At 42.5% G+C, this 25,122-nt stretch overlaps 1 protein-coding gene across 1 annotated transcript in view; it reads left to right on the top strand.

The window, feature by feature from the left end:
- The first annotated feature begins 3,326 nt into the window (after nucleotides 1-3,326).
- Nucleotides 3,327-25,122, top strand: part of Mov10l1 (Mov10 like RISC complex RNA helicase 1) — a 62,325-nt gene continuing 40,529 nt past the window's right edge. Inside the window, exons 1-10 of the mRNA XM_051189112.1 lie at nucleotides 3,327-3,466; nucleotides 5,274-5,458; nucleotides 7,616-7,778; nucleotides 10,610-10,722; nucleotides 11,453-11,637; nucleotides 14,142-14,285; nucleotides 14,910-15,136; nucleotides 15,578-15,701; nucleotides 17,946-18,140; nucleotides 23,987-24,101. Coding sequence (XP_051045069.1) covers nucleotides 3,370-3,466; nucleotides 5,274-5,458; nucleotides 7,616-7,778; nucleotides 10,610-10,722; nucleotides 11,453-11,637; nucleotides 14,142-14,285; nucleotides 14,910-15,136; nucleotides 15,578-15,701; nucleotides 17,946-18,140; nucleotides 23,987-24,101 — 1,548 coding nt within the window. The 5' untranslated portion in view covers nucleotides 3,327-3,369. The remainder of the gene's footprint in view (nucleotides 3,467-5,273; nucleotides 5,459-7,615; nucleotides 7,779-10,609; nucleotides 10,723-11,452; nucleotides 11,638-14,141; nucleotides 14,286-14,909; nucleotides 15,137-15,577; nucleotides 15,702-17,945; nucleotides 18,141-23,986; nucleotides 24,102-25,122) is intronic.

Genomic DNA, 25,122 nt, shown 5'->3' on the forward strand with positions numbered 1-25,122 from the left:
GCACAAGACATACACACTGTACATATACATGCAGGCAAAGTGCCCATACACATAAAATAAAAATATATTAAAACAAGAAACAAGTCACCCAAATTCCCCTGAGACATCTAGAACTTCTTTTGAATGAGTTGAGAAACCTCCCAAATTTACTGAGTTTTAATATCTGTAGGATTCATGGAAATTGGACCAACTGGATAGAACTCTTCTACGTTTTCTTTTGGGGAAAAAAGTTGAGTAAATTTTATCATTTTCCTGACTTTCAAAAGTGTTTTCTACTAAGAAATGCAAACAAGCTGCTATGAATCGGAGAGAGAAAGTGCTCCTTGAGCTCTCCCAACTCCCAACTTGAGCTCTCCCAACTCCCAACTTGCAGTGACTTGGAAGTATGTCTTCATTGCTACTAGTTTCTAGAGCAAGAGTCCTGTTTTTCAGTACAATCTTCAAGGAACTGCCCTTCTCCCCTCTGCCCACTGAATATTTACAGGCCATGGTTCTCCTGTGTCATGTGGCAACAGATTTGACTTTCTCTGTGTGAGGATGAATAGACTTCAGGGAGACAGTGGATAGCACTAAAGGCACAGAGGGCAGGCAGAAAAGACAGCAGTCTGGTAGGTCTCAAGGCCCTGGAGCAAGCAGGAGCACAGCTGGAGGAGAGTGAGCCAGCAATTCTGGGAAATAATGCAGAGGCCATCCAGGTGCAAGATATCCATGGGCATGGGAGCCACTTGACTTTGACCCTGAGGTAGACTTGTGCAAGGTGACATGTGGTTCTGGATGGATAAATAAGATGGGGAGGAGGTATGACCCAAAATGATGAGAGGGGATCAAATTCCAGATAGATATGGATGAGCCAATCCACCCCATTTGATATCAGTACTGTGGACTATTTTAGATGGGCAGGGGAAAGGTCTTGGAGCAACATCACATTTTCTTTTAGATATGATGTACAGACAGTCACAATGTCCATAGGGTTTCTGCATGGAAATGTAGAAGAGACTGATGTAAGGCAGAAGTTCAGGTTGGCAGCGTCCACAGACAGTCCTGAAAGGCAGTAATTCCTACCATATACCATGATAGGAAGCCTGACTGGGTTATCCAGCCATTGTCTCTAAAGATGACTTCAACCTTATAAATTCTCATGTCCTTGTCTATTTTCCGCTGTATTCCCAGCAACACACCCAACAGGAAGCCTTTATGACAAGCCCCTAAATGTTTAAGGGATAGATTTCTCTCTCCCATTGAAAGACCTGCAGAGCGTGGACCTTCACATTCCCACTCAGGAAAGGCAACATCCCAAATCACTCACGAGAAGTAGTCTTGATGCAAATAGCATGAGGAGTTTTTATTCCAAGAGCACTGGGGTCCACAGTCATACGCCACGCAGGGGTAGAGGACTGAGGACCTCGAGGGCAGAATTGAGCAGCTTTTATAGGATTTACATCCAAGCTAACAAGGCCAGTTTCAAAGCTAGTCTGCTATTTTCACTAGGACTAAAAGCAAGGTCATGGGATAGTTCAAAACTTGGAATAGTTAATAAGGTTTCCTAAGTTACAGAGATTTAGCACACCTGCAAGTTTAGGGGGTTTTCTTTCTCTAGGATCAGTGGGCTCAGAGGCCTTGTCCTTGAGCGATTGGGAGAATACTTTCCAGTCAGGGAGTTATCCATATCTATTGGCAGAGGCTCTTGTTTTCTCTGTCTTTCTCTTTTTGCCATGAGTCCCGTTCCTTTTAGTTATTAATTTTCTTTGGGGACAGGATGACCCATAACAGTTCCCAGACTGTTGTGGATAACAACATTCTTCAGAAACTAGATGATTATGAATAATAATAATAATAATAATTTCCAGAAACTGGTCATCGTGACCAAGCTATTTCATGTGTTTTTCTTTTATCCTGCTTTGCATGCAGCTAGGGTGATTTTTAAATACATGCTGATGGACTTTTTCTAAATTTCTTTTAGTGGTCATTAGAGAGTTAAGCTGTATTTTCATCCTTTCACCATCTCTCAAGAAGACTGTAAACTGAATGGACAGATCATATATTAAAATAAAAAAATTAATCTAGAACTAAATTAGACCCCTAACAGAATATATCTTGTTTATGACACAATGAAACTCAGGAGACTAATGTGGTGGGGAAACTCTTGATATGGTTTGTGTTTTATTTCATCTTGAGACAGGGTCTCACTATATAGTCCTACTATGCCTAGAATTATGCAAACCAGATTGGCCTGGAATTCACGGAAATCTGCCTCCCTCTTCCCCCCAAGTACTGGGGTCAAAGGTGTGGGTCACCATACCCTATTAAAACAGAAGTCATCCAGATTTGACTATCTGGGGCCAAGTTAAATTAGATCAGTAGCAAAACCTCTCTTAAATAGTCATATATTGACCACATGACTAGAAGCAACAGCAAAATAAAAACTCCTATACAGGTCAAGAAAACCACAAGAAAAAAAAGGAAATTGCAATTCAAAATTTGTAGGATGCAACTTAATCAAAATTTAAAAAAGAAATCTATAATTTAAAAAATAATTATTAAAAAAGAAAAACAAAACCATTTCACAGGCTGGGGAAGCAATGCTTGCCAAGCATGCCAGGCTGTGGATCCGTAGCACCACATAAAATAGTGTGGTAGCACAAGCCCGGCTTGGGAAATTGAGGCAGGAGGATCAGGAGTGCAAAAGCCTCCTTAGTTACATTATAAGTTCATAGACAATCTAGGTATATAACGTCCTCCCCTCAAAAACACAGTAAAACTCTTAGGAAAATTGAAATAGAGGGAGCATCCCTGACCTGATAAAAAAAATTTCTACAAAACCACTCCTAAGGTCACACTTGGTGTGACCTTCTTCATCTTTCTGGATTTTTGTTGTTGTTGTTCTTGTTTTTCAAGGGGGAGCGGGGTGTTTCTGTGTTCTGTCTTGAACTCCCAGGTTGGCCTCGAACTCACTGAGATCCGCCTGCCTCTGCCTCCCGAATCTTGGTGTTAAAGACGTGTGCGCCTCCACCACCTGGCCTCCTCTATGAACTAAGCAGAAATGCCCACACAAGCTTCATGCCGCGCCCATCTGACATGAAGTCCCGCCCCCCCTTGCCAGGACACTGCGCATGTCAGACCTCATGTCACCTCCACGAGGAATTCCGGGCTCCTTCACGTGCTAACCGCCAAACTCTCGTTGCTAACGGTCGTGGCTCATGGCATATGCAAAGATCCTATTGGCTGAGCCCTATGATAGGCAGGCGCAGGCGCAGACACAAAAACCCTATTGGCTGAGTTCTAGGGAAGGGGCATGCTTAGTGGCAATGGGCGGGGCTGTGGCGCGCGCGCGGGAGCGCCTGGGGCGGAGGTGGAAGCTGAGTGGATGCCATGCTGCGTCTCGCGGCCAAGCTGGTGTCCTTCTTCTGGAGAAGAGAGGACATCCCTGAGGAGGAGGTCGGGCAGCCCGGGCAGGAGCTGTCGGAAGGTAAGGGTTCAAGGAGCAGGAAGCCCTGCAGGTCTGTGAGGCGGGGCGGACTGAGACCCCCTTCAGGCCTTGCAGTCTTCATGCTCAGGTTATTGGGCGTTCCCTTCCTTTCGGTGTAGTTAGAGACCAGGCCTTTTAGAGGTTTAAGCTTGACCCTCGCTTCTTGCTTTTTTGTTGTTGCGTTGTTTTACTTTGTTTTTGTTGTTATTGTTTTGCTTTGAGGTTTTGGGGGGGTGTTTTCGTTTTTTGGGGTTTTTAAATTTTTTTTCTTTTGTTTTTTGAGACAAGTTTTCTCTGTATAGCCCTAGTTGCCCTGGAACGCACTCTGTAGACCAGGCTGGCCTCGAACTCACGGAGATTCACCTGCCTCTGTCTCCCAAGTGCTGGATTAAAAGGAGTTTGCTTTTAGGCCCAGCGCCCCTCACTTCTTTTATAAACGCAAATGAATTGTCTCTTTCTTAGTCATGGTTTTCTCAGAGAAAGTCGGAGAAGTTTTTGCACGTGTGCCTTGTTACTCTTGGATTGGTACCATTAGCTTCCTCATTGCCCCTTACTTTCACTGTGAGTGGTACACAAGGTGACCAGATGTCTCTTGCATGTTTTTGCCTGTTTCTTTTCCACTGACCTCTCAAGGGGTCTGGAAACTATAATCCCACCACCCAAAGTTACCCTTTGAAAAAGTGATGAAAGCATTCCCCGTGGAATCTTTACCACCCCCAAGCTTAAGCAGGAGCACCCTTGCAGGTACTACCATCTATGTTTGCTGATGGTGAACATGGCATGGTAAAGGCCTTCTATGTGTAGATGTAATATGCAAAATGTAACCTGGGGAAATGTCAACCTTTCAAAACAGTGATTCTCATCCTATGGGTCGAGACCTTGTCAGAGGCCACATATTTACATTTTGGTTCATAACAGCAAAATCACAGCTATGAAGTAGCAATGAAAACAATTTTATGGTTGGGATCCCCATAACATGAGGACCTGCAGCATTAGGAAGGGTGAGAACCACTGTGACGACAGGGGCTTTCAACAACAGCTTGGGCTGTTTAAGGATGTGCTGTCCCCACAGGTGATCTGGTCACAGGAATGGGGTAGTGGAGACTAAGAGACGGTGGTTGCAGCTCCAGATCTTGATAGGTCACTCCACTTTCCTTGAAGTAGATGGCTCTTTCTTGTGCCTCTTAAGATTGTGGCTATGATGGTGATACTATAACAGATAGTATGTGTCTAGGACTTCTCAGATGCCCGTGTAAGCCTGGTAACACACAGGATACCCTAGCTCTACCCGAACTCAGAAGTCTGCATGGTGCACATAGGTTCTGTTACTTAATCGTCCAGCTGTCATGTAGTGGTAGCTACTGACTCCATTTTATAGGTGGTAACTGGCATGTATGATGAATAAGGACCACAGTCAGGGTTACTTATACATGACAGAAGAGCTAGAGTCAAGCCAAGCAGGGCAGTCTGGCTTTGGAGTCAAAGCCCCACCTTGCCTACCTTGCCTTTCTCAGTTGAGTTGAATTGTGGGATTTGACTTTTTAAAAAAATTTCTGAGTGTGTGTGTGTGAGCGAACAAGAGAGTGCTCTGTGTGTGTGGTATCCACCGACCTGCAGAGACCAGAAGAAGGTATCTGGTCCTCAAGGCTCTCCCTCTCCCTCTCCCTCTCCCTCTCCCTCTCCCTCTCCCTCTCCCTCTCCCTCTCCCTCTCCCTCTGCCTGCCTGTCTCCCTGTTTCTCCCCAGTTCTCTCTGGCACTGGGATTATTTTTTGTTATTATTATAACCTCTTTGCTCACTTGTCCCAGGTGATACCAGGTTGAAAACTGTGCAGGGTGTTGTGACAAGATACTGCAGTGATTATGGCATGATTGATGATTTGATCTACTTTTCTAATGATGCCGTGACTAGCAAAGTACTTCTGAATGTTGGACAGGAAGTAATTGCAGTTGTTGAAGAAAACAAAGTATCAAATGGACTGAAAGCAATCAGGGTAAGTTATAAGTTAGCCTCTCAGACATGTTTAAACTTTTCATTTTAGTTTGTCTTCTCAACTGTTGATTCCGAAGTATTCTTTTTTAATGGGCCTTGAGTTGACAATCTTCTGCCTTAGCCACCCAAATGCTAGAATTAAGCTGTGCTTCCATGTCCAGCTTCTTTTTGAAACCTAGTTTCTTTTTTGTATTCTTTATTGCAAGGACATAGAAACAAAACAAATTGTTTTGTGCCTGATACCTTGCCAAATTCAGTTTAACCATTTGGGGGCTTTTTTAGAATGTGATATCTTTAGGAATTAGTAGTTGCAGGATCCAGCCAGCTGTGAACAAAGATAATTTTGCTCATTTTTCAATTTGGATACCTTTAGTTTCTTTCTTTTTTTTTTTCCCCCTAATTATTTGGTGAGGACTTTCAGTGCTGGATGGAAGTGAGGAGAGTGGGCACCCTTGTTTGTTTCCTGATTTGAGGAGGAAAACTTCATCTTTCAGCATTGGGTTAATGTTAACCATAGGGTTTTCATTTATAGTCTTCACTATGCTGGAAAAATTCCCTTTTTACTCCAACTTAGTTGTTTGTATTGTGAAAGATTGTTGGAATTTTTTGTTTGTTTTGAGACAGTCTCTCTTTGTATCCCTGGCTATCCTGGAACTTGCTATGTATACCAGGCTAGCCTTGAGCTAAAAAAGATCTGCCTGCTTCTACCTCCTGAATGCTAGGATTAAGGGGGTGTGCCACTACGCCCGGCCTGGAAAATTTTAATACTAAATTATTGTGGCATCTATTCCTTGTATAGTGACAATTTTCATAAAGACATTACATTTTTGAGTATTTTATAAAATTTATGTGTATAGGTGTTTTGCCTGCATGAATGTCTGTGCACCTTGTGTGTGCAGTGCATGAAGAAGCCAGAAGAAGGTGTTAGATCCCTTGAAACTGGAGTTAGAGATGGATATTAATTGCTATGTAGGTGCTGGGAATTGAATCCAGCTCCTGTGAAAGAGCAGTCAGTGCTCTTAACTGCTAAGCCATTTCCTCAGTCCAAAGACATTTTTATACAAGTATGGCATATGCTTTGGCCATATTAGATTCTATCCTTTCTTTCTTCCCTACCCCAGAAGGTTTGAATTTTATCACATGATTTTTATTTACCAATGGAAATATTTGTATAATTTTTTTTCTTCATCCTGTCAATGAGATATGTTGACTGAATTTTAAATGTTTAACCACTTTTGCATTCAGGGATAACCCCGTTTGTTTGTGGTGTATGTTCTTTATATTACACAATTACATTCAGTTTATTGTTTTCTTTAATTTTTTATATTTATTCAGAAGAGATTGCTATACAGCTCTGTCTCGAAAATTATGTTAAATTTTGACTCCCATGGTTGTTGGAATCATACAGGTAAGGCTTTAAAGGAGTGATTGGTTCATGAGTAGGATTCATGCCCTTATAAAGGACAAGCCATAGAGATCCTTAAAGATCCTTCAGGAACTGGAGAAATGGCTCAGGAATTAAGAGTGTTTGTTGCTCCTGTACTGGATGCTCATTTGGGTCCCAGCACCCACATTAGCTGGTTTAAAACTACCTGTTACTCCAGCTGCAGCAGATCAGATATTGTCTTCTGGCTTCCATGGGAAACTGCATGGATGTATACACAGATACACACACACATACCCAGACATACAAACTTAAAATCCAAAAAGAAATGTTTTTTTTTTTATTTTGTTTTGTTTTTTTGGGTTTTTTTGTTGGTTGGTTGGTTGGTTGGTTTTTTTTTTTGTTTTGTTTTGTTTTGTTTTGTTTTGTTTTGTTTTTTGTTTTGAGATGGTATCACTATGTAAACTTGGTTGACCTGGAACTCACTACATCAACCAGACTGGCCTCTAAGAGACACACCTGCTTCTGTGTCCTGAGTGCTGGAATTAAAGCTGTGCGATACCACATCCAGCTTAATCTGGGTTTTTGTTTGTTTGTTTTAACTTTTTTAAACCCTTCAGGAGGCACTTTCTGTGAATCAGGAAGCAAATCTTAACCAGGCATTGATCCTATCATACCTGATCTTGAATTGCCAATCCAAGATCGGGTTTTGCCTGTAATTTTTTTCTTAATCTCCTTTATAATGATGTAAAGAGTTGCTCATTTGTCTTTCAGGTGGAAGCTGTCTCTGATAAATGGGAAGATGATAACAAAAACTCTTGTAAAGGGTTGTCAGACTCCAGGCCCAGAGTGCTGATTGGCTGTGTGACTTCCATGTTAGAAGGTGCTGGTTACATCAGCCAGACCACATATTTCTCTCTGGAGAGCGTGTGTGAAGGTAGCTAGATGGATTTCTGTTTCATATTTAAAACGAACTTTTCTGTCTTTCAGTAATTTTTATGGATTAAGTTTGAGTTGGCTACATGTATTATTGAAAGAGTCATGTTTAGGAACAGCTGCCAGGTATTGGCCTCACACAGGGGTTCTTAAATGTTGGATGGACTTTGATTATGGCGGGGAAGAGGGGATTTAAACTCCGCTTTTAGTATTTATCTGTCAAACACATTCACTGGTCACTAAGTTGCTAATATAAGGACAGTGTCTTGGTCAAAGAAATGTCCTTTTCTTTTTGTTTGTTACGACCAGGTTGTAGGCCAGACTAGAGCTTGCAGTGACCTACCTCTCCTGCCTCTGTCTCCTGAGTGCTCGGCCTGAGTACAGGTCTAACTAAGCCTCTACATTTGGCTTAAGAAGAGTTCTTTTTAAAAGTTATTTATTATGTATACAGTGTTCTGCCTGCATGTATGCCTGTACAGCAGAAGAGGGCACCAGATCTCATTACAGATGGCTGTGAGTCACCATGTGGTTGCTGGGAATTGATCTCAGGATCTCAGGAAGAACAGCCAGTGCTCTTAACCTCTGAGCCATCTCTCCAGCCCCAGAGCAGTTCTTTCTAAGACACTTTGCATTCATTAAAGTAAAACTTGGATCACCTTGCATTTTCTCATTTTCCATTTATAATTACATTTATTTCTAGCCAAGCTAAATGTTTACTTTTATGACTAAAGAAATAATTTGCTCATGTCATTCACTAAGTTTAATGCAATGTTTGCTATATACCTTCTGTCTAGTACTGAGTACTGTGCCAGTTGTTGGAGACTAGAACAATGAGAATCAGTTCTTCCTCCGGACAAAAAGATTTACATACTGCAAAGAGGAAGGGAATTGGAAATGTTACCATGGGAGTTGCTTTTGGTCTATATAGCAGTAGGCTACATGTCAAAAGATGAACATCAGCCACCCTGTGGCCTGGGTGCCAGAGGTGGTTGACTTAACATACCAGGAATCTTCTTATGTTACTCTGACTGGTAACCTATGATTCCCAAAATGAAATTGACAGGTAGGTATTGGGGATTTTGAAACCTGTTTTGTCAGAGGAATCTGAAGGTTGCCTGTGATTGTCTAGACCCATGATTATTTATTTAGTCAGCCATGCCAACTGGAAGTCATTCCCAGTGCAGCCTTGATGGGAGATGTCCCCAGATAGAAAAGGTGGAAGGTGTTTAACACTGCAACTATTGACCATATTGATGGATCTTTCTGGGATAAGCACTTCAACATCAGTTGGAAAAGAGATGTCACTAGTGGATAGAAACCATAATTTTTGAAAGGCCTCAGTATCAGGTCTAGTTTGTATTTTCATTTTATACTCTAAAACCAGAAAGTAGGGGGCATGGGGACAAGCTATCATGAGCTGGCATTTGGTTTAGTAGGTTTCGGCCTTGCTTTACCTCAGTCTTTGTTATTCCTCCATTTTTCCCTTTTGAAATAGGATGTGTACTGTGTCCATTGTATAATAGAAGTGTGTAACTTGTCTTTTTGTTTATTATTCTTACAGAGGCTCATGCTTAAAAGAGTTTGCCTGAATCTCAGTGGGGAGACTGTGGTTAGTTTTCAGAAGTTTTGACACTGTTAAGACTTTAGGGACTTATGAAGGTGAAATGGGTGGAATGTTACAGATTTTGGGTGTCAAGTTGACAACAGGTATACTTGTAATTGTTAATATTCACTATTAACTTGACTGGATTTAGAGCCACACAGGAAATATCTCTGGGCATAAAAGTATCTCCAGAGAAACTTAACCAAGGACAGAAGACCCACCCAGCATGTGGGTAGCATCATTCTATGGACTGGGCCCCACCAGTCTTCTTCTCTGACCCTGACTGTGGTTTTGGTGTGACCACTGCCTCATGGTATTGCCACTATTAGGTCTGCTCTCCTATAGTCGTTATGGACTTTGCTCTCAACCTGAGTAACATTAACCTTCCTTCCTTAAGTTGCTTTTGTCAGGTATCTTGTCATCATAACAAGGAAAGTACTTCACTAACACAATACAATTGAAAAACGGACTGTGGTTACACATGTTCACCACCACACCTAGATCTATGTGATTCTGGGATTTTAACTCATCATGCTTGTGGTGTCTTCCCAGCCCAGGCTCTTTGGAGTCTTACTCTGGTTTTGTTTTTTGTTGTTTTTGTTTTTTAAGACAGGGTCTCACATGTAGCCCTGGCTGGCTTAGAACTCTGTGTAGACCAGGCCAGACTTGAACTCACAGAGCTCTGCCTGCCTTTGTCTTCTGAGTGCTGGAACTTCAGGTGTGTACTACCACACCTGGTTAAAAATATTTTTTGATATGGCAAAATACAGAGTAGATTTACTGGGGATGGGATGTGAGATGACAGGCCTAACTTGAGACTGACCATACTGGGTTCTCTACTCTCTTAGAGCAGTGGCTCTCAACCTGTGGGTTGTGACCCCACATGGGTCATATATCAGATATTTACATTGTGATTTGTAACAGTAGCAGAATTACAGTTATGAAGTAGCAATGAAATAATTCATGTTTGGGGTTACTACAGTATGAGGAACTGTATTGAAGGGTCACAGTATTAGGAAGGTTGAGAACCACTATCTTAATCTGGTCAATACCCCAAAACTCTGCCCCATTTAACTAATATAAGAGCATGGATTGCTGGTGAGGTGGTTACATGAATTGGATCATGACAGAAATGAGGAAAGATCGACCAGAAATTATTTCAATGTGTCATGACCTCAGAGTGTACTGCACATTTGAAAGTTACTGAAGTTTTCTCTTTGGCCACTCAGGTTTCCGCCCATGCAAGGGAGACTGGGTAGAGGCTGAGTATTGGATCAGGCCAGGGACATGGAGCAGTGAAGCAATCTCAGTGAAGCCGCTACGGTACAAGCGTGTGGACAAGGTAATGTGCTGATGAGTGAGTGGTTCCTGTGTTTCTGCTACAGAGGCTTCCTGGGACTCTTCTTGATGCTCTAGTAAGCCTGCATATTTAAACCTAGCCTGTGCTTCATTAAGGAAGTAGAGATAGGGCTGGAGTGATGGCATTGGTTAAGAGCACTTGCTGTTCTTCCAGAGGACTTAGGTTGGGTCCCTAACACCCACATGGTGGCTCACAACTGTCTGTGAACTCCAGTTCCAGTTCCAGGGGATCCAATGCCCTCTCTCTTCTGCATGCACATGGTGCAAAGACATTCAGGCCAAGAACCCATACACAGAAAGTAAACATTTTTAAAAGGGAAGTAGAGGTAGCAGCATGCTTGTATAATTAAGGTCTGACTTACAGTATGTACTTAAAGGTGTTCTAGAACAAAGCATATATGTGATGAATTGTGGGCCTTGAGCTGCCTTGTCAGCTGGTGACTTACGAAATGGCATGGGTCATGGAATCATTGAGTTTGCACTGAGATGAGATGGATGCATGAACTGGGCCATGTCAGGGCAGTTAGGAAAAGCCACCACCAGACCTCTTCCTTATCCTGAAAGCTCCTAGGTACTTGTATTTCTGTGTTGTACTGGACTTCACTGGCTATGCAAGGCCAGACTGAGTTAGTCAGAGTCAGAGAGGCACGTGTTGAGAGCTGTGCCCCTTGTCCATATACACTTTCAAGCAATATTGAGCACTGCACTTGCAGGTTTGCATTTCCAGCCTATGTGGGAGGAATGGGGTGATAGAGGACAGCATCTTCTTCAGCCTGGACTCCCTGAAGCTGCCAGAAGGGTACACACCAAGGAGACACGACATTGTCAATGCTGTGGTGGTGGAGAGCAGCCAGTCATGCTACATCTGGAGAGCACTGTGCATGACCCCCGTGAAGAGGTGGTATCCAGACCATTCTTCTTTGGAAATAAAAAGGCCAGTTTTAAGTATAATTTTAAGAGTTGTAATCAACTACTGCCTAACATTTCAGTCATTCTTGGATTGTATATATGATGCTTGTCCCAGAAGGTCATACCACCAGGCTGACAAAATGGCTTAGCAGCTAAAAGTGCTTGTTGCCGAGGCTAATAGTCTGAGTTCAATCCCTAGAACTAACATACTAAGAGAGAACTGACTCTCATAGTTGTCCTCTGACTTTCATGTGAGCCATGACATTTCATACACACACACACACACACACACACACACACACAGAGAGAGAGAGAGAGAGAGAGAGAGAGAGAGAGAGAGGGAGAGGGAGGGAGGGAAAGAGAGAGAATGAATAAGAGAGTGGTAGGTTTAAAATTTTCCAAGATTGTATCACATAGTGACACTATGGCCTGCTTAGGTCTTTGCAAGTATAAGTGTGATATTGACATAAGCATGAAATCACCTGATAACCCATTTCTCAGAACATATTGCTATTTTTAGCATGTATGACTGTACTTTTATTAATAGTTGACATTCCAGACCCTGCATTTAATGCTGATCAAGAAGAGTTTTCTTTGTGGTTGAATGAAGGTAAAATTCTAAGGGTCTTTTTTGTTTGTATTTTAGACAGGGTCTCTTTATTATGTAGCTCTAGATGTTCTGGAATTTTATATATATAATGTTATATAATATATATGAATGTATATGTATATTAGTTGGTTATCTCATTGTTATCATTGTCTTTGTTTTTTAGATGTTTCTCTGTATAGTCCTGACTATCCTGGCATTTGCTCTTTAGACCAGGCTGGCCTCAAACTCACAAAGATCTGCCTGCCTCTGGTTCCCAAGTGCTGGGATTAAAGGTGTACACTACCACTGCCTGATGTAGTAGGTTTCTACAGTGACTGTATAGCCTGTGTCTGAGTTTTTTTCTGTGCCTGTTCTTGGAACAGTGTGGTCCCCGTGTTTGCTTTGTATGTGGCAGCCATACCTCTGCCTGCTGGGCTTCCTTGTGTTTTGTAGCCTGTAGCAATTACCACTAGTAGGCTCCTTAGATGCCTTACATTATTGCACTCACTGTCCTGTATCCTCAATAAAATGCCAGTTCTGTGTGGAAATGTTCCCCGTCTCCTTTTCTGCCCCACATCTCTCAGCCTAGTGTTGGTTAAGACAACTCTTCCCCACATAAGCTGATGGGCAGCAGTTGTCTGATGGAATATGGAGAGGGAATTGAGTTGCTGGGTTGGAAATGATGCCACATCTTCCTGCTGGAAGATACTTGTCTTTGGCTACTTGGAGCACAGTTCTCTTATTCATGGGACCTTGCTTACCTTCTGGAAGAAGAAGCAAAACATGGTTCTCACTTCTCTAAGCATGTTCATCTGTAGAGCCTTGGAGTACAGAATAAGGCAGGTTGGGACCCCACCTTTATGTCTTGATGGGCCTCAGCTTTGTGTCTATTACTCAGCCCTCCATACTCTTCTCCTACAGCCATACATTTTGTTGTTGTCATTGTGTTTTGTTTTGCAGAGAGGTCTTGCTGTGTAGCCCAGGCTGGCCTAGAACTAGCAATCTTTGTCTCAGTTCCCTAAGTACTACAATTCATGCTGTACCTCATGTCCAGCCACCATGAATTCTTGAAGTTCTTTTTCTGCTCCATGACATGCCCATTCTCTTTCAATTGTGGAGTGAAAGCTAGGGCATACTGCCCATTCCCATGCTTGGATCACAGCATGTGGACATAAAGAAGCAGAGGATTCCTTTTTGAGAGAAGTTTTTTTCTGAAGAGCAAAACTTCCCATTGATTTGTTTTCACATACAGTCAGATGTTGCTTAATGCATATATGTTCTGAGAAATGTGTTATTAGGCAGCTTAGTGGTTGTGCATATATTATAGATTACAGTTTTATAAACCTGTTGCTATGGGCTATAAGCCTACATGTTGTGCTACTATGCCAAATACTGCAGGATGTTGTAACACAGTGTTAGTTTTACATCTGGACAAATGCAAGTGTAGAAAAGAACAATGAAACATTTAGGCAGTGGGAATTTTTCATGTCCACCTTTAATCTTATAATAGGACCCGTGTTAAGTATGCAGTCCACTGTAAAGGAAATGTAGTCATGTAGCCTTTAACTGTACTTAACAAATACAAGTTCTCTGAATGAAAGTGCCTCCTCTCCTCCCACCATCCCTTATAGTCTTGGAAGCAATGGAGAGCAGACATCTTAGCACTGTGACCTCTGGGAGTAGGTCAGATGCCACCTCTTTCACCCCTTGCCTTTAGCCTTTGGGAGATTTGTGATACCCTATTGTGAGATGACTTGAGACATTGTGGGGCTTGTTGAGTCCATGATTGCCCTCTCTGTCATGTTATAAGGCAGTTGGTCTCCAGGGAGATGGGAGGAAGGTTAGGAAGAGGCACAGCACTTCAGGGAGGCCTCAGCACCTTGACAGTTTGTTGTTTTCTTCAGAGATACTGCCACTGTTGGTGAGGACCCTCAGGAGCCCTATGGGGCCCTCTTACTGATAAACAAAGGTGATATTGAAGTTACGAGAATGACCAGTTTTGGAACATTGAAGGAAGGAGAAAGCAAGGCAATGGTGATCTGGATAGAGTAAGTATGCCCTGGAGTTTCAGGTAAAGGGGGGAGGGGTACAAGTTGATTTTAAATTAGGATTTAAGTTATTCTATAAAAACAACTGTGTGGTACCTGTTTATTTTTCCCTCTGAAAGTCTATTTTTTAAAAATCTTACCCCTTGGGTTAGTGAGTTGCATCACTGGGTAAAGACACTTGCTATGCAGGCCTGGAAACTCAAATTCAGTCCCCCAAACCCAATGTAAAGGAAAAAAGCAAAGAACCAACTCCCTTGAGTAACTCTCCAGCCTCTACAAGCACACCCTGAGACACATGCCCACACATGTATTAGAATAAATGAATGATTGGGTGAATGAATGAATACTAAGAAATTTCACCTCAAGCTGGTATGGTGACTCATGATTACAACATCAGCGCTGGGGAGGCAGAGGCAGTAGAATTACTGCAAGTTTAAGGCTGGTCTGCAAAACAATACTAGATCACCCTCTCCACACATTTTATTCTAAAATGTCCTTCAAGCTTAACATTGTAAAGGTGTTTACAGATGCAGTTCATTAAGTTGAACTGTGTGATTTTAGTTGACTGTGAAGTCTCAGTTCTGAAGTCCAGACACAGTCCATGTTCTCTTTTCTTTTTTCCAGGAATAAAGGAGAGATTTCTCAGGACCTCGTTAGTTGCAGGCTGGCTGGCTGGGATAAAGCACAACAGTTTAGATTCGAGCCACAGGGCAGTGGCCAGGCCTGTTCAGGGGAGGCTGCTGTTTCTGTTCCTGAGGGTGAAAATGTTAATTCATTGAATCATCACAGAGACAACAAAACTGATGAGACACCAGAGAGTAGTCTGGTGAACAACACAGAAATCTCTCCAGGTAGATGGTGCAGCTGCTGCTTCATAAGGTCCAGGAACTGAGCCAGCCTTATGACCATGAGTTAGTGAGTTTGCCCTATAGCCAAACAACACTTGATGTCTGATCTCTTTTTAGTTGGATACTTGTGCCCCTGTTGTCTTGGGGCTGGGGCTGGGGGAGGGACAGAAACAGCTTGACACAGACCAGCGTGTGCTTTAGGAGATATAGGAAGTCCTCAGTTAGGGAGATGGCCAGGGCCTGAGACCTTTCCCTCGTCCTGGCTAGTCTTGTGGTTACCTCCTCCTTCCCTGCTTCCCTGTTCTGTTAGCCACCTGCAAAAGCTAATTAATTGTGTGTGTGTGTGTGTGTGTGTGTGTGTGTGTGTGTGTGTGTGTTATTCCAACATTGTTAGGAATAAATTACCTTCTCCTAGCAATTGTTGGTTTAAATTTCATTCCCCAGATGACTGCGCTTGTGAAGAAGAAAGTAGAGAAAAAGGGAATACATCAAAGAAACAGGAGCCTGGGCCTGGGGGCCTTATTCCTCCAGGAGAGAAAACTTCCATTGTGGTCACATGTGATGCCAAGTATGTGCTTGGGGCTGGGAAGAGCTTCCTGTACAGTACTGGTGCGTGTTTCTCTCATGGGTCATCTGTAATGCTTTTGTAATTTTTTCTTTGAGACAGGGTTTTTCTGTGTATCCCTGGCTGTCCTGGCACTCACTCTGTAGACCAGACTGGCCTCTAACTCACAGAGATGTACTTGCCTCTGCCTCCTGAGTTCTGAGATTAAAGGTGTGCATGACTACCACCTGGCTATGTTGTGTATTTTTAAAGCATTCATCCCCGTCTCTGATGGAATCAAATCACAAAGACAAGAACCAGTCCAGAAAATGTCCACCTAGAATAGCTCATCTTCAGCAGACAGCCTGACTCCATCTTTACAAAGAAAATAGTGTTCATGTAGATGTAAGCTCCCTCCATTGCTTTTGAGCCCTTCTAATGGTAGCCATCTTGAGCTAATTTTTATTGTGTCCTGGTGTCTCCAAGATTTTAGTCCATTTACACCCCTCCCTCATCCTCTGGGCATTTTGTCAAGACACTATAGTGAACGAGAGGTGGAGTGGAAAGAAGGGCAAGCCTAAACTGGCAAGTTGTATCTCCATTCTCCTTCACCTGGTTGGCTGTAACCAGATAGCAGTCCCCAGCCTTTCACTCAACCCTCCTTTCCTGTTCTCTCTCCTCATGTTCCCACTACTATTCTTGCTGCTCAAAAGCATGTAATCACCAAAGTTGACATTTAAGTCCAGGCTTCTTTCCATTGATAATCATTTAAATCGTTTTGATCTGACTACCTTGCTTCAGACTCATAAGATTGTAGGTGAGTCACCTATGTAAAATGAGACAGCTGAGTTTTAGCCCTGACATAACAAGAGTAGTTAGGTTGAGAAAGCAGAGGTTAGTGTATGCAGCATAAATAATAAGAGTCACTGCTGGGAATGAACAATCAAGTAAGCCTGGTGCCATTTTAGTCACATAGTTAGAAGTCTTATTTGACTTTGGGAATACTGAAAATGTTTTCCCTGTTCAATTTCAGATTTTTAGAAAGGGTTATTTTAAGTCCCTGAATTTATCTTGATGTATTAGTTACTTTGCCTGTTGCCATGATAAAATACCTGGAGGAGGAAAAACAGTTTAGGGATAAGGGGTTTATTTTGGATCTCAGTTTTGAGTTATAATCTAGCAGGGTGTGGTGGTGAATGCCTTTGATCCCAGAACTCAGGAGACAGGCAGGCAGATCTCTGTGAGTTTGAGGTCAGCCTGGTCTACATAGTGAGTTCCAGGACAGCCAGGGTTAAGCAGAGAGACCCTGTCTCAAACAAAACAATAAAGTATAATCTTTCATGGCAGAGATGTCTCAGTAGCAGCAGGAGATTTTGACAGCATCAACCTGACTGCTATCCTATTTGAAGACTTTTGCTGAGCAAAGAAGTTCTTATCTTTAAATTCAGTTTTACTCAATTTCTCAGGATAGAGGCAGAGTGAAATCAGATTCTTAGCCAAAATATCACATAAATGGCCTCTAGCCCAATTCCTGATGAAAGGTCTTTGTTTCATTTGGAAATCTCATCAGCCATACTTTTATCTGTATTTTTATCTTCCATCCTACCTGAATGACGCATTAAGCCCTGCTTCCAGCATTCTAGGGATTTTCCTAGCCTTAAGTATCAAACTCTTCCACCTCCCAGCCACAGAAATTTCTGAAGGTCTAAGAACCACATGGTCAGATTTATTACAGCATTGGCCCACTTCTCAGTACCAATTGTGTGTGTTAGCTACTTTTCCTGTTGCTGTGTTTTAAAAAAAAAAAAAAATAGACCAGTGAAAGCAGTGTAAGGGAAATATGGTTTGCTTTGGTTCAGAGTTGAAGGTTTCAGTCCATTGTGCAGAAGTGTCATTGCATGAACATCAAAGCAGGGGGCATGGTGTCCTGCTCAGCTGTGCCTTTTATATAATTCAGAATCTTATCCCAGGAAATGGACACTAATCAGTCTATCCAAGAACATCTGTAAGCATCCCGAGAGGCCTGTCTCCGTAGTGATTGTAGACCTTAACCACATTGACAGCTAAGAATAACAATCACACTTGGGAAATACTACATTTCTTGTTTTATAAAGTAAGCTTTTCTGTGTAAAAGAAAAAAGTTACTAAGTAGTCAGCATGGCTGTTACAGCTTTACAACTTCCTCAAATACTGAAAGGGAAATCTGATTGAATCTGCCTCATTCATAACTAAGACAAAATTTCTTTTTTTGTTCCCCTCTCTTTCAAGAAACCCTGGCCGTTGCAAAGAACTCCTTCTGCTGTGTTTCTCTAATTTTCTCATTGGGCGACATCTCGAAGTGAACGTCGTGAGTGGTGAGGAGGCATTGATAGCCGTGCGTGAGCCATTTTCTTGGAAAAAACCTAAAAGTTCCCAAACATTAGTGTCTGCAAAGACTACAGTTGTTGTGACCACACAGAAAAGGTACCATGTGATGAGTGTGTGATTTTCTGTATGTTAGCTCTATGGGAAAGCAGAGGTGTCAGCTGTCATGTCACCCTTCCACCCCACCCTCAGCTAAGGAGGTCACAAGGGCAAGGCAGGTGTTTGAGCTTATTTCCATAATTGTTCTTGAGGCAGAGTGCATTCCCATGGAACCTGTAAGGGCACAGTCTGTGCAAACCAGGCCCTGTGCATCCCTTGGCTTTGCTTTTTCTTGGCAGATCTTAGGATCACTTTGAAACCAGTATGGATTGGCTCCTGCCATCCACTTCTGGACGTCCACTTTGAAACTAGTAGTGGATCTGTGCTGTGCTGGCTGGTGTGGCTTTTAGAGCCGTTCCCAGAATTGCCGTTCCCAGAATTGCAGTGCAGCTTGTGTTGAGCCCCAAGATTGCTTGGTCACTGGAAACCTTTTGGAAGATCTGATAGCATTCAAGAATAGAATCTGTGAGTTGAGCATAGAAACTTGTGGATGACATAGTTTCTGCCTCGGTTAGGTTCATTTGCTTTTGTCTGAAGTAAACAAAGCATAAAACTTCCGAGAAACATGTTTCTTCTAAGTTTAGTCCCCCCCCCCAAAAGAATAGGACCTTTGTGTGTGAGGGTATTAAATGGCTTTGTCCTGAGTACTGAAGACATTGCCACATCATTATTACTACTGAGAGTTTGAGTCAGGTGCTGCCCACAGCCCATTAGGGCAAGACTATTATTTTTCTAATATTGGAAAATTCTGGATTTCAGATCATGTTAACCCAGTAACAGTCTAAGACAAAGGATGATGGACTTCTACCAAATTGTAGACTGAAAGGAGAAAGTATTAGCAGACAGTATTATGGGATTACTGAACTTGTCCTTGACCATTGTTTAGAAGGCACTGTGGACACCATGCTTTTTTAGACCATTGTTTGAATCACAGCACTGCAACCAAGAAGCTGTGTGGCCTTGGGAAAGTATATTGACTTCTCTGTGCCTTAACTTCATTTGTAAGTGATAGTCCCTACCTCATGTGGTTTGAGGAGTAAATGGTATAGAGCATGTGAAATGCTTAGTTTCCTGGCACAGAGCAGTAGTAAGTGCTGATGGTTCCTGCTCACTTCTGGAGCTTGCCTAGGGGAAAAGCCCAGAAAGGGAGCAAGGTGTTAACCATGTATGCAAATGACTGGATGGTGATTAAGCAAATACTCTAGTTCCACACAATGCCCAGTTAGAGTTGGCTCAAGAGGAAGCTAATATATAGACGAAGCACAAGTGTTCTGATACCCTCTGTCTGTTTCCTTGAGAGTATTAGCAGATCTGTGTATGAGAGTTCTGTAGAGCAGTGGTTCTCAGACCCTTTAATACAGTTCTTCATTAAAGTATTTTTGTTGGTACTTCATAACTAGCTAGTTATGAGTTAATTTTGCTAGTTATGAGTTAAAATGTAAATATCTGTGTTTTCCTTTTTATTTTTTGGTGGGGGGGGTTGGTGTTTCTTTGCCTGTATGTATGTCTATGTGGGGGTGTTGGATCCTGCAATTACAGACAGTTGTGAGCTGCCGTATGGGTGTCGGGAATTGAACCTGGGTCCTCTGGAAGAATCAGTGTTCCTAACCACTGAGTCATCTCTGTGGCCCCCATTATCTGTGGTCTTAGGTCACTACTGTGAAAGGGTTGTTCAGTCCAGAAAGAGGTCTCATCCCACAAGTTGAGAACCTCTGCTCTAGAATAAAGCGGTTGGTTTCCGGGCAGCATGGACAGGAAGTAGTAGACACTCACTCCTAGCTGTCTCATGCTTGCATAGTGACTCCCAGGTCAGTCAGTTCCAGTTCTCTGTCTTGCCCATGTTGTAGCTATCAGGATGGGGTCATGTACTGCAGTAGACCTCTTTATATTTCTGTTGTTGATGATGTTTTTTGTTTTTGAGACAGGGTTTCTCTGTAGCCCTGGCTGTCCTGGAGCTCACTCCATAGACCAGGCTGGCCTCGAACTCAGAGATCCACCTGCTGCTGCCTCTCTGAATGGTGTGTGTCACCATGCCCAGCTCTCTTTCATTGCTTTAAATAAGTGTATAAAATAATGAGTTTCTTTGTGGTATTTTTAAACATAGATAATTACACCTTGAGAATACCTGTCCTTTCCCCCTCTCCTCCAGTTGTCTGCCTCTGCTTTCACATTTGAATTCCATTTTCCCTTTAGACCCTTTCCTGCCTTCATGTGGGATGTGTGTGTGTGTTTACAAATATGTATTCTACATAGGAGACACAATTTCCCCCTTTTAGCCTGGCTTGCTTGCTTGTTCGCTTGCTTGCTCCCTCCCTTCCTGCCTTCCTGTCTCCCTCCCTCCCTCCTTTCTTTTTTTCTTCAGATAATGATCTCCAGTCCATCCAGGTTCAGCACATAACACAACTGTTTTCCTTTTATGGCTGGAAAAAAAAAAAAAACTCGTATGTGAATATTTATGACACTCTGTAGTCAACTGTTGCTGGATATCTGACGTGATACCATATCTTAGCTGTTGAGGACAGTGAAGCAAAAAACATGAATGTACAAATGTTTGTGGTGTGCTGTTTTAGAGTCCTTTAGGCACAAATCTGGGGGACTCCTGGGCTAGTTCTGCTTTTAGTTTTATGAGGGATCTCTTCCTTAGTGGCTGCTCTACCTCACAGTCCTACAGCAGTATAGGGAGCCACATCTTACTGGCTCTCTCTGGCCTCTGTTCTCATCAAGATAGTGAGATGGAGTCTCTGAGCACTTTAATTACCATTTTAAATGTTCATTAGCCATTTATATTTCTTCTGAAAAATGTTTAATTCATTTGCCCAAATATTGGCCAGATGGTTTGGGTTTTTGTTTTGTTGTTGTTGGGTTTGGGTTGGGGGGGGTGCATTGAGACAGGGTTTCTCTGTGTAACAAAATCCTGGCTGTCCTGGAACTTGCTTTGTAGACTAGACTAGACTGGCCTCTGCCTTCCAAGTGCTGGGATTAAAGGCTTGTGCCTCCACCACCCAACTGTTTTTATTTTTATGGTTGGTGTTTGAGGGTTTTGTTGTTTATACATTCTAGATTTTAATTCCTTGTTAATTGGTAAAGTTTTGCAGGCTGTCCCTTCACTCTGGTTGTTTCTTCTGCAGTATAAAAGCTTTTAATTCAATGCAACTCTGTCAAGCATTGCTACTATTTACCGAGTTATTGTAGTCATAGGCACTTACCAGTGCCTGCACTTTGAAATGTAGATACAGAGTTGTGGGTCTTATTTTAGGGTCAGTCTTAAGGTTTTTATTGCTGTGTAGAGACACTATGACCACAGCAACTCTTATAAAGAATTAATTGGCATGACTTACAGTTTCAGAGGTTCAGTCTGTTATTATCAGACCAGGGAGCATGATGCAGGCAGACATAGTGCTAGAGCTGAGAGTCCTACATTTTGCAGGCAACAGGAAGTCAGCTCAGACACTGGGTGGTGGTATCCTAAGCATAGGAAACCTTCACAGTGATAAGAAGGCCATTCCCACTCCCACAAAGTCACACCTCCTAACAGTGTCACTTCCTGAGAAATTATGGGGGCAGTTACATTCAAGCGACCGCAGGATTTTTGATCCTTGAAGTGAGTTTTGTAGAAAACAGGAGGTGGATATCTGTCTTATTCTTATACATGTAGCCCCCACTTCCATGACTCATCAGGGACTGTCTTTCTCTGCTGTTTTCTATACCATTGTTGAAAATCAAATGGTTGTTGCTGTATGAGTTCATTTCTGGCTTCTCTCTTTTACTCCATTGTATGTGAGCAAGAACTCTTTTGTGTTTGTTTTTGTCTTTGAGACAGGGTCTCACTGTGTAGCTTTGGCTACCCTAGAATTTACTATGTAGACCAGGCTGGTCTCAAACTCAGAGAGCTGCCTGTATATGTGTGTTGATTGTCTTAATCCCTCCATATCTCAGTAGTTTTTGCAATTAGTTCATTAGCATTTACTAGGTTGAGTACCCTACAGCTGCAGAGGTGAACACAGCACTGCGTTTGAATTAGCAGCAGCAGCTTTCAGTACTGCTGGATAGCCCTGTAGTAGTCTGCAGAGTTTCCACCAGAGGTACACAGTCAGGCTACCTGCAGAATACTTAAAGAACATCACTATACAGTGATGAAGTTGAGAGACTGGGAGTACACCTCTGCTCCCTCCACTCAGTATAAACTGCATCAGAGGTTGAAAGGGGGAACCTGGGGCTGAGATGCCTGTCCTGTCCTCATTATCTCTCCTCATTACTTCCCAATTTTTTCCTATAATTTCTGTTACTCTGTTTTTTTGTTTTTTTTTTTTGTTTTTTTTTTTTTGGTCTTACTTGATACAGAATTGCTGTGAATTTGAATGTAGCTAACTAGATAAAGGCAGAAGCTTAAGGATGGGCCTAGATTTCTGCAGAGAAGCATAGCATCAAGAACTAGCAGAACAGTTGAAGCAGGCCACATGGGCAGCTTCTACCAAGGGCGTTCTTTTCTTCCTTCCTTCCTTCCTTCCTTTCTTGCAAATTTACTTTTTCTTCTTTTAATAACTTATCTTTATGGTGTTTTGCCAGAGTGTCAGATCCCCTGGAACTGGAGTTACAGACAGGTGTGAGCTGCCATGTGGGTGCTGGGAATTAAACCTGGGTCCTCCGGAAGATCAGCCACTTAACCACCAAGCCATCTTTCCAGTCACCTCCAAGTATCTTTTTTCCCCCTTTGGTTTTTTGAGACAGGGTTTCTCTGTGTAGCTTTGAAGCCTTCCTGGCGCTAGCTCTTGTAGGCCAGGCTGGTTTTGAACTTACAGAGAGCCACCTCCCTCTGCCTCCCAAGTGCTAGGATTAAAGGCATGCACCACCACCACCCGGTAGTAGTGTTATTGTTGATGTGTCAGTATTGTTTTTAATACTCATGTCTTCACTAAAAGTGCAGGAATAAGAGTTTAGCTCCTTAGATGTTAAAAAACAAACAAAAAACCTGTTTTCAAACTCCATGGTTTGAGCAGGTTCCCCTACAGCTTGTACAGCTCTGCCTACCTCTGTTAAAGAGACTAGAGTGCTGAGCCAGAGTTTATGTGGAGACAAGATCCTGAACCCAATGTGCCCTAGTCTGGTTCCTCTGTGAGGTATTTCCATGAACTAATGAACTCTAGCCTTTTTGAAACAGGACAGAATAGCAAAGGGGAAACACCTCATATAGGTTAAACATCTTTAACACAAAACCTGAGGTCTTTTGAAATCTGAAAGTGTCTGAATGTTGACCTACAAGTTTCAGATCTTGTTGCACTTCAGAAAATCTGTAACTGGTAAAAAAAAAAAAAAATATATATATATATATATATATATATATATATATATATATATATGTATATGTATATGTATTGCAAAGTGAACAATAATGGGCTAGAAGTGGACCTCAGTGTTAGAGTGCATAGCACATATGAGCCCTGGGTTCAGTCCCAGGGAAAAAAGTCTAGAAAATCTGAAACATTTCTGAACCCATACACTGTAGATCAGAGATGCTCATAAACATGTAAAAGTCTAGAATAAGAATTACTTTTAGTTCAGTACTTGCTATAAAAATAAAAACAAGTCACTGTGGTGTGCCATGTTATAATCCCACCCCTGGAGAAGTAGAGACAGGCAGATCCTGAGGTCACTGGCTGGCCAGCCTCATCTAATTAGGTAATCTTAGGCCAACCAGAAACCACGTTTCAAAAAACTCAAAGTTGATGCACCCAAAGAACAACATCCAAAATTGGCCTCTGGCCTCTGCACGTGAATGCGCACCTGCCCCCTATACACACACTACATGCATAATATAATTGCTTTTGCTTTAACTTTTTTCTTTTAAGGAACTCAAGGCGACAACTTCCAAGTTTTCTTCCACAGTATCCAATACCAGATAGACTAAAAAAATGTGTGGAACAGAAAATTGACATCCTGACTTTTCAGCCACTTCTTGCAGAGGTAAGAAAACATCTGAAAATAGTAAGTGTTACTCGCCACTACAGTGCAGTTCAAAAAACAGGTGAGACATTGTATTCAGATCTCCTGTCAGTACTTTCCACCATAGGTAACTAGGAATTCCAGGATGACCTGGTGTTCAGAGTGCTCAGAAGAGGAGTGGGAATGGGAGATTCAAGCCAGTCTTCTACTCTGCCAGGTATCCTGTGCCAGGACTGGTAGGCTTTCCACGCTAAAAGTGGACAATGCTGGTGCTAGATAGAGGAGCATTGACAATCAAGTCTCTGGAAAGACTTGTGTATGTACCAACTCAGGAAGTGCAACCCTTCTGAACTTAGCAGTGGGGCACAAACATGATATGGAGTCAGCTGCTTTAGCCTAGCTCTAGATGGAGATGCCAGTCAGCCCCACAGCATCTGCTTTTGTTCCTCATTTTCCCTTAGGATAAGAAGACCTATGACCTTTGCTGAAATTCTCTTCCCAGGGATGCTGTGAGAGCAGGCAGGGAAAGAACAGTATACTGCTTGCAGGGAAGGTAGAGGACCAGAGGCTGCAGAGAAGTATAAAAAGAAAAGTTTAATTAAGGGAAGTTTGCCCTATCCCGGGAAGTATCTGCTATGCAGTTTTTAATTGTTTGAGGAGCATTCAATTGGGAATGTATGGGCTAGAGAGATAGGGGTGTCTATACAAGCAGAACTTGAGCTTTTCACAGGCTTCTACATAGATTTCAGAGGGAATCTTGGAATGATAAGCATTTGTAGAAGCAAGCAGTGTAAAGGATTCAGGCATTATGCTGGCCTGCCCCTGTCACCTGGCAGAATGCACTCAGGCAGTACTCTGGTCAGCCCAGGGTTCCATGAGTACTGCAGGCAGGTGTAAAGTGTCCCTTTAAAAGTAAGACCCCTGCCCACTCACGCTCTCTTTTGCTTTCTCTTTTGTTCTCTCTCTTTCTCTCTCTCTCCCTCTCTCTCTCCTGCCTTGGGTTGGCCACCAGCTACCTACCCCCTTCTTCTTTCCCCCCTCT

Source organism: Phodopus roborovskii, unplaced genomic scaffold (genome assembly GCF_943737965.1).
Source record: "Phodopus roborovskii unplaced genomic scaffold, PHOROB, whole genome shotgun sequence".
In the NCBI taxonomy this organism is placed as follows: Eukaryota; Metazoa; Chordata; class Mammalia; order Rodentia; family Cricetidae; genus Phodopus; species Phodopus roborovskii.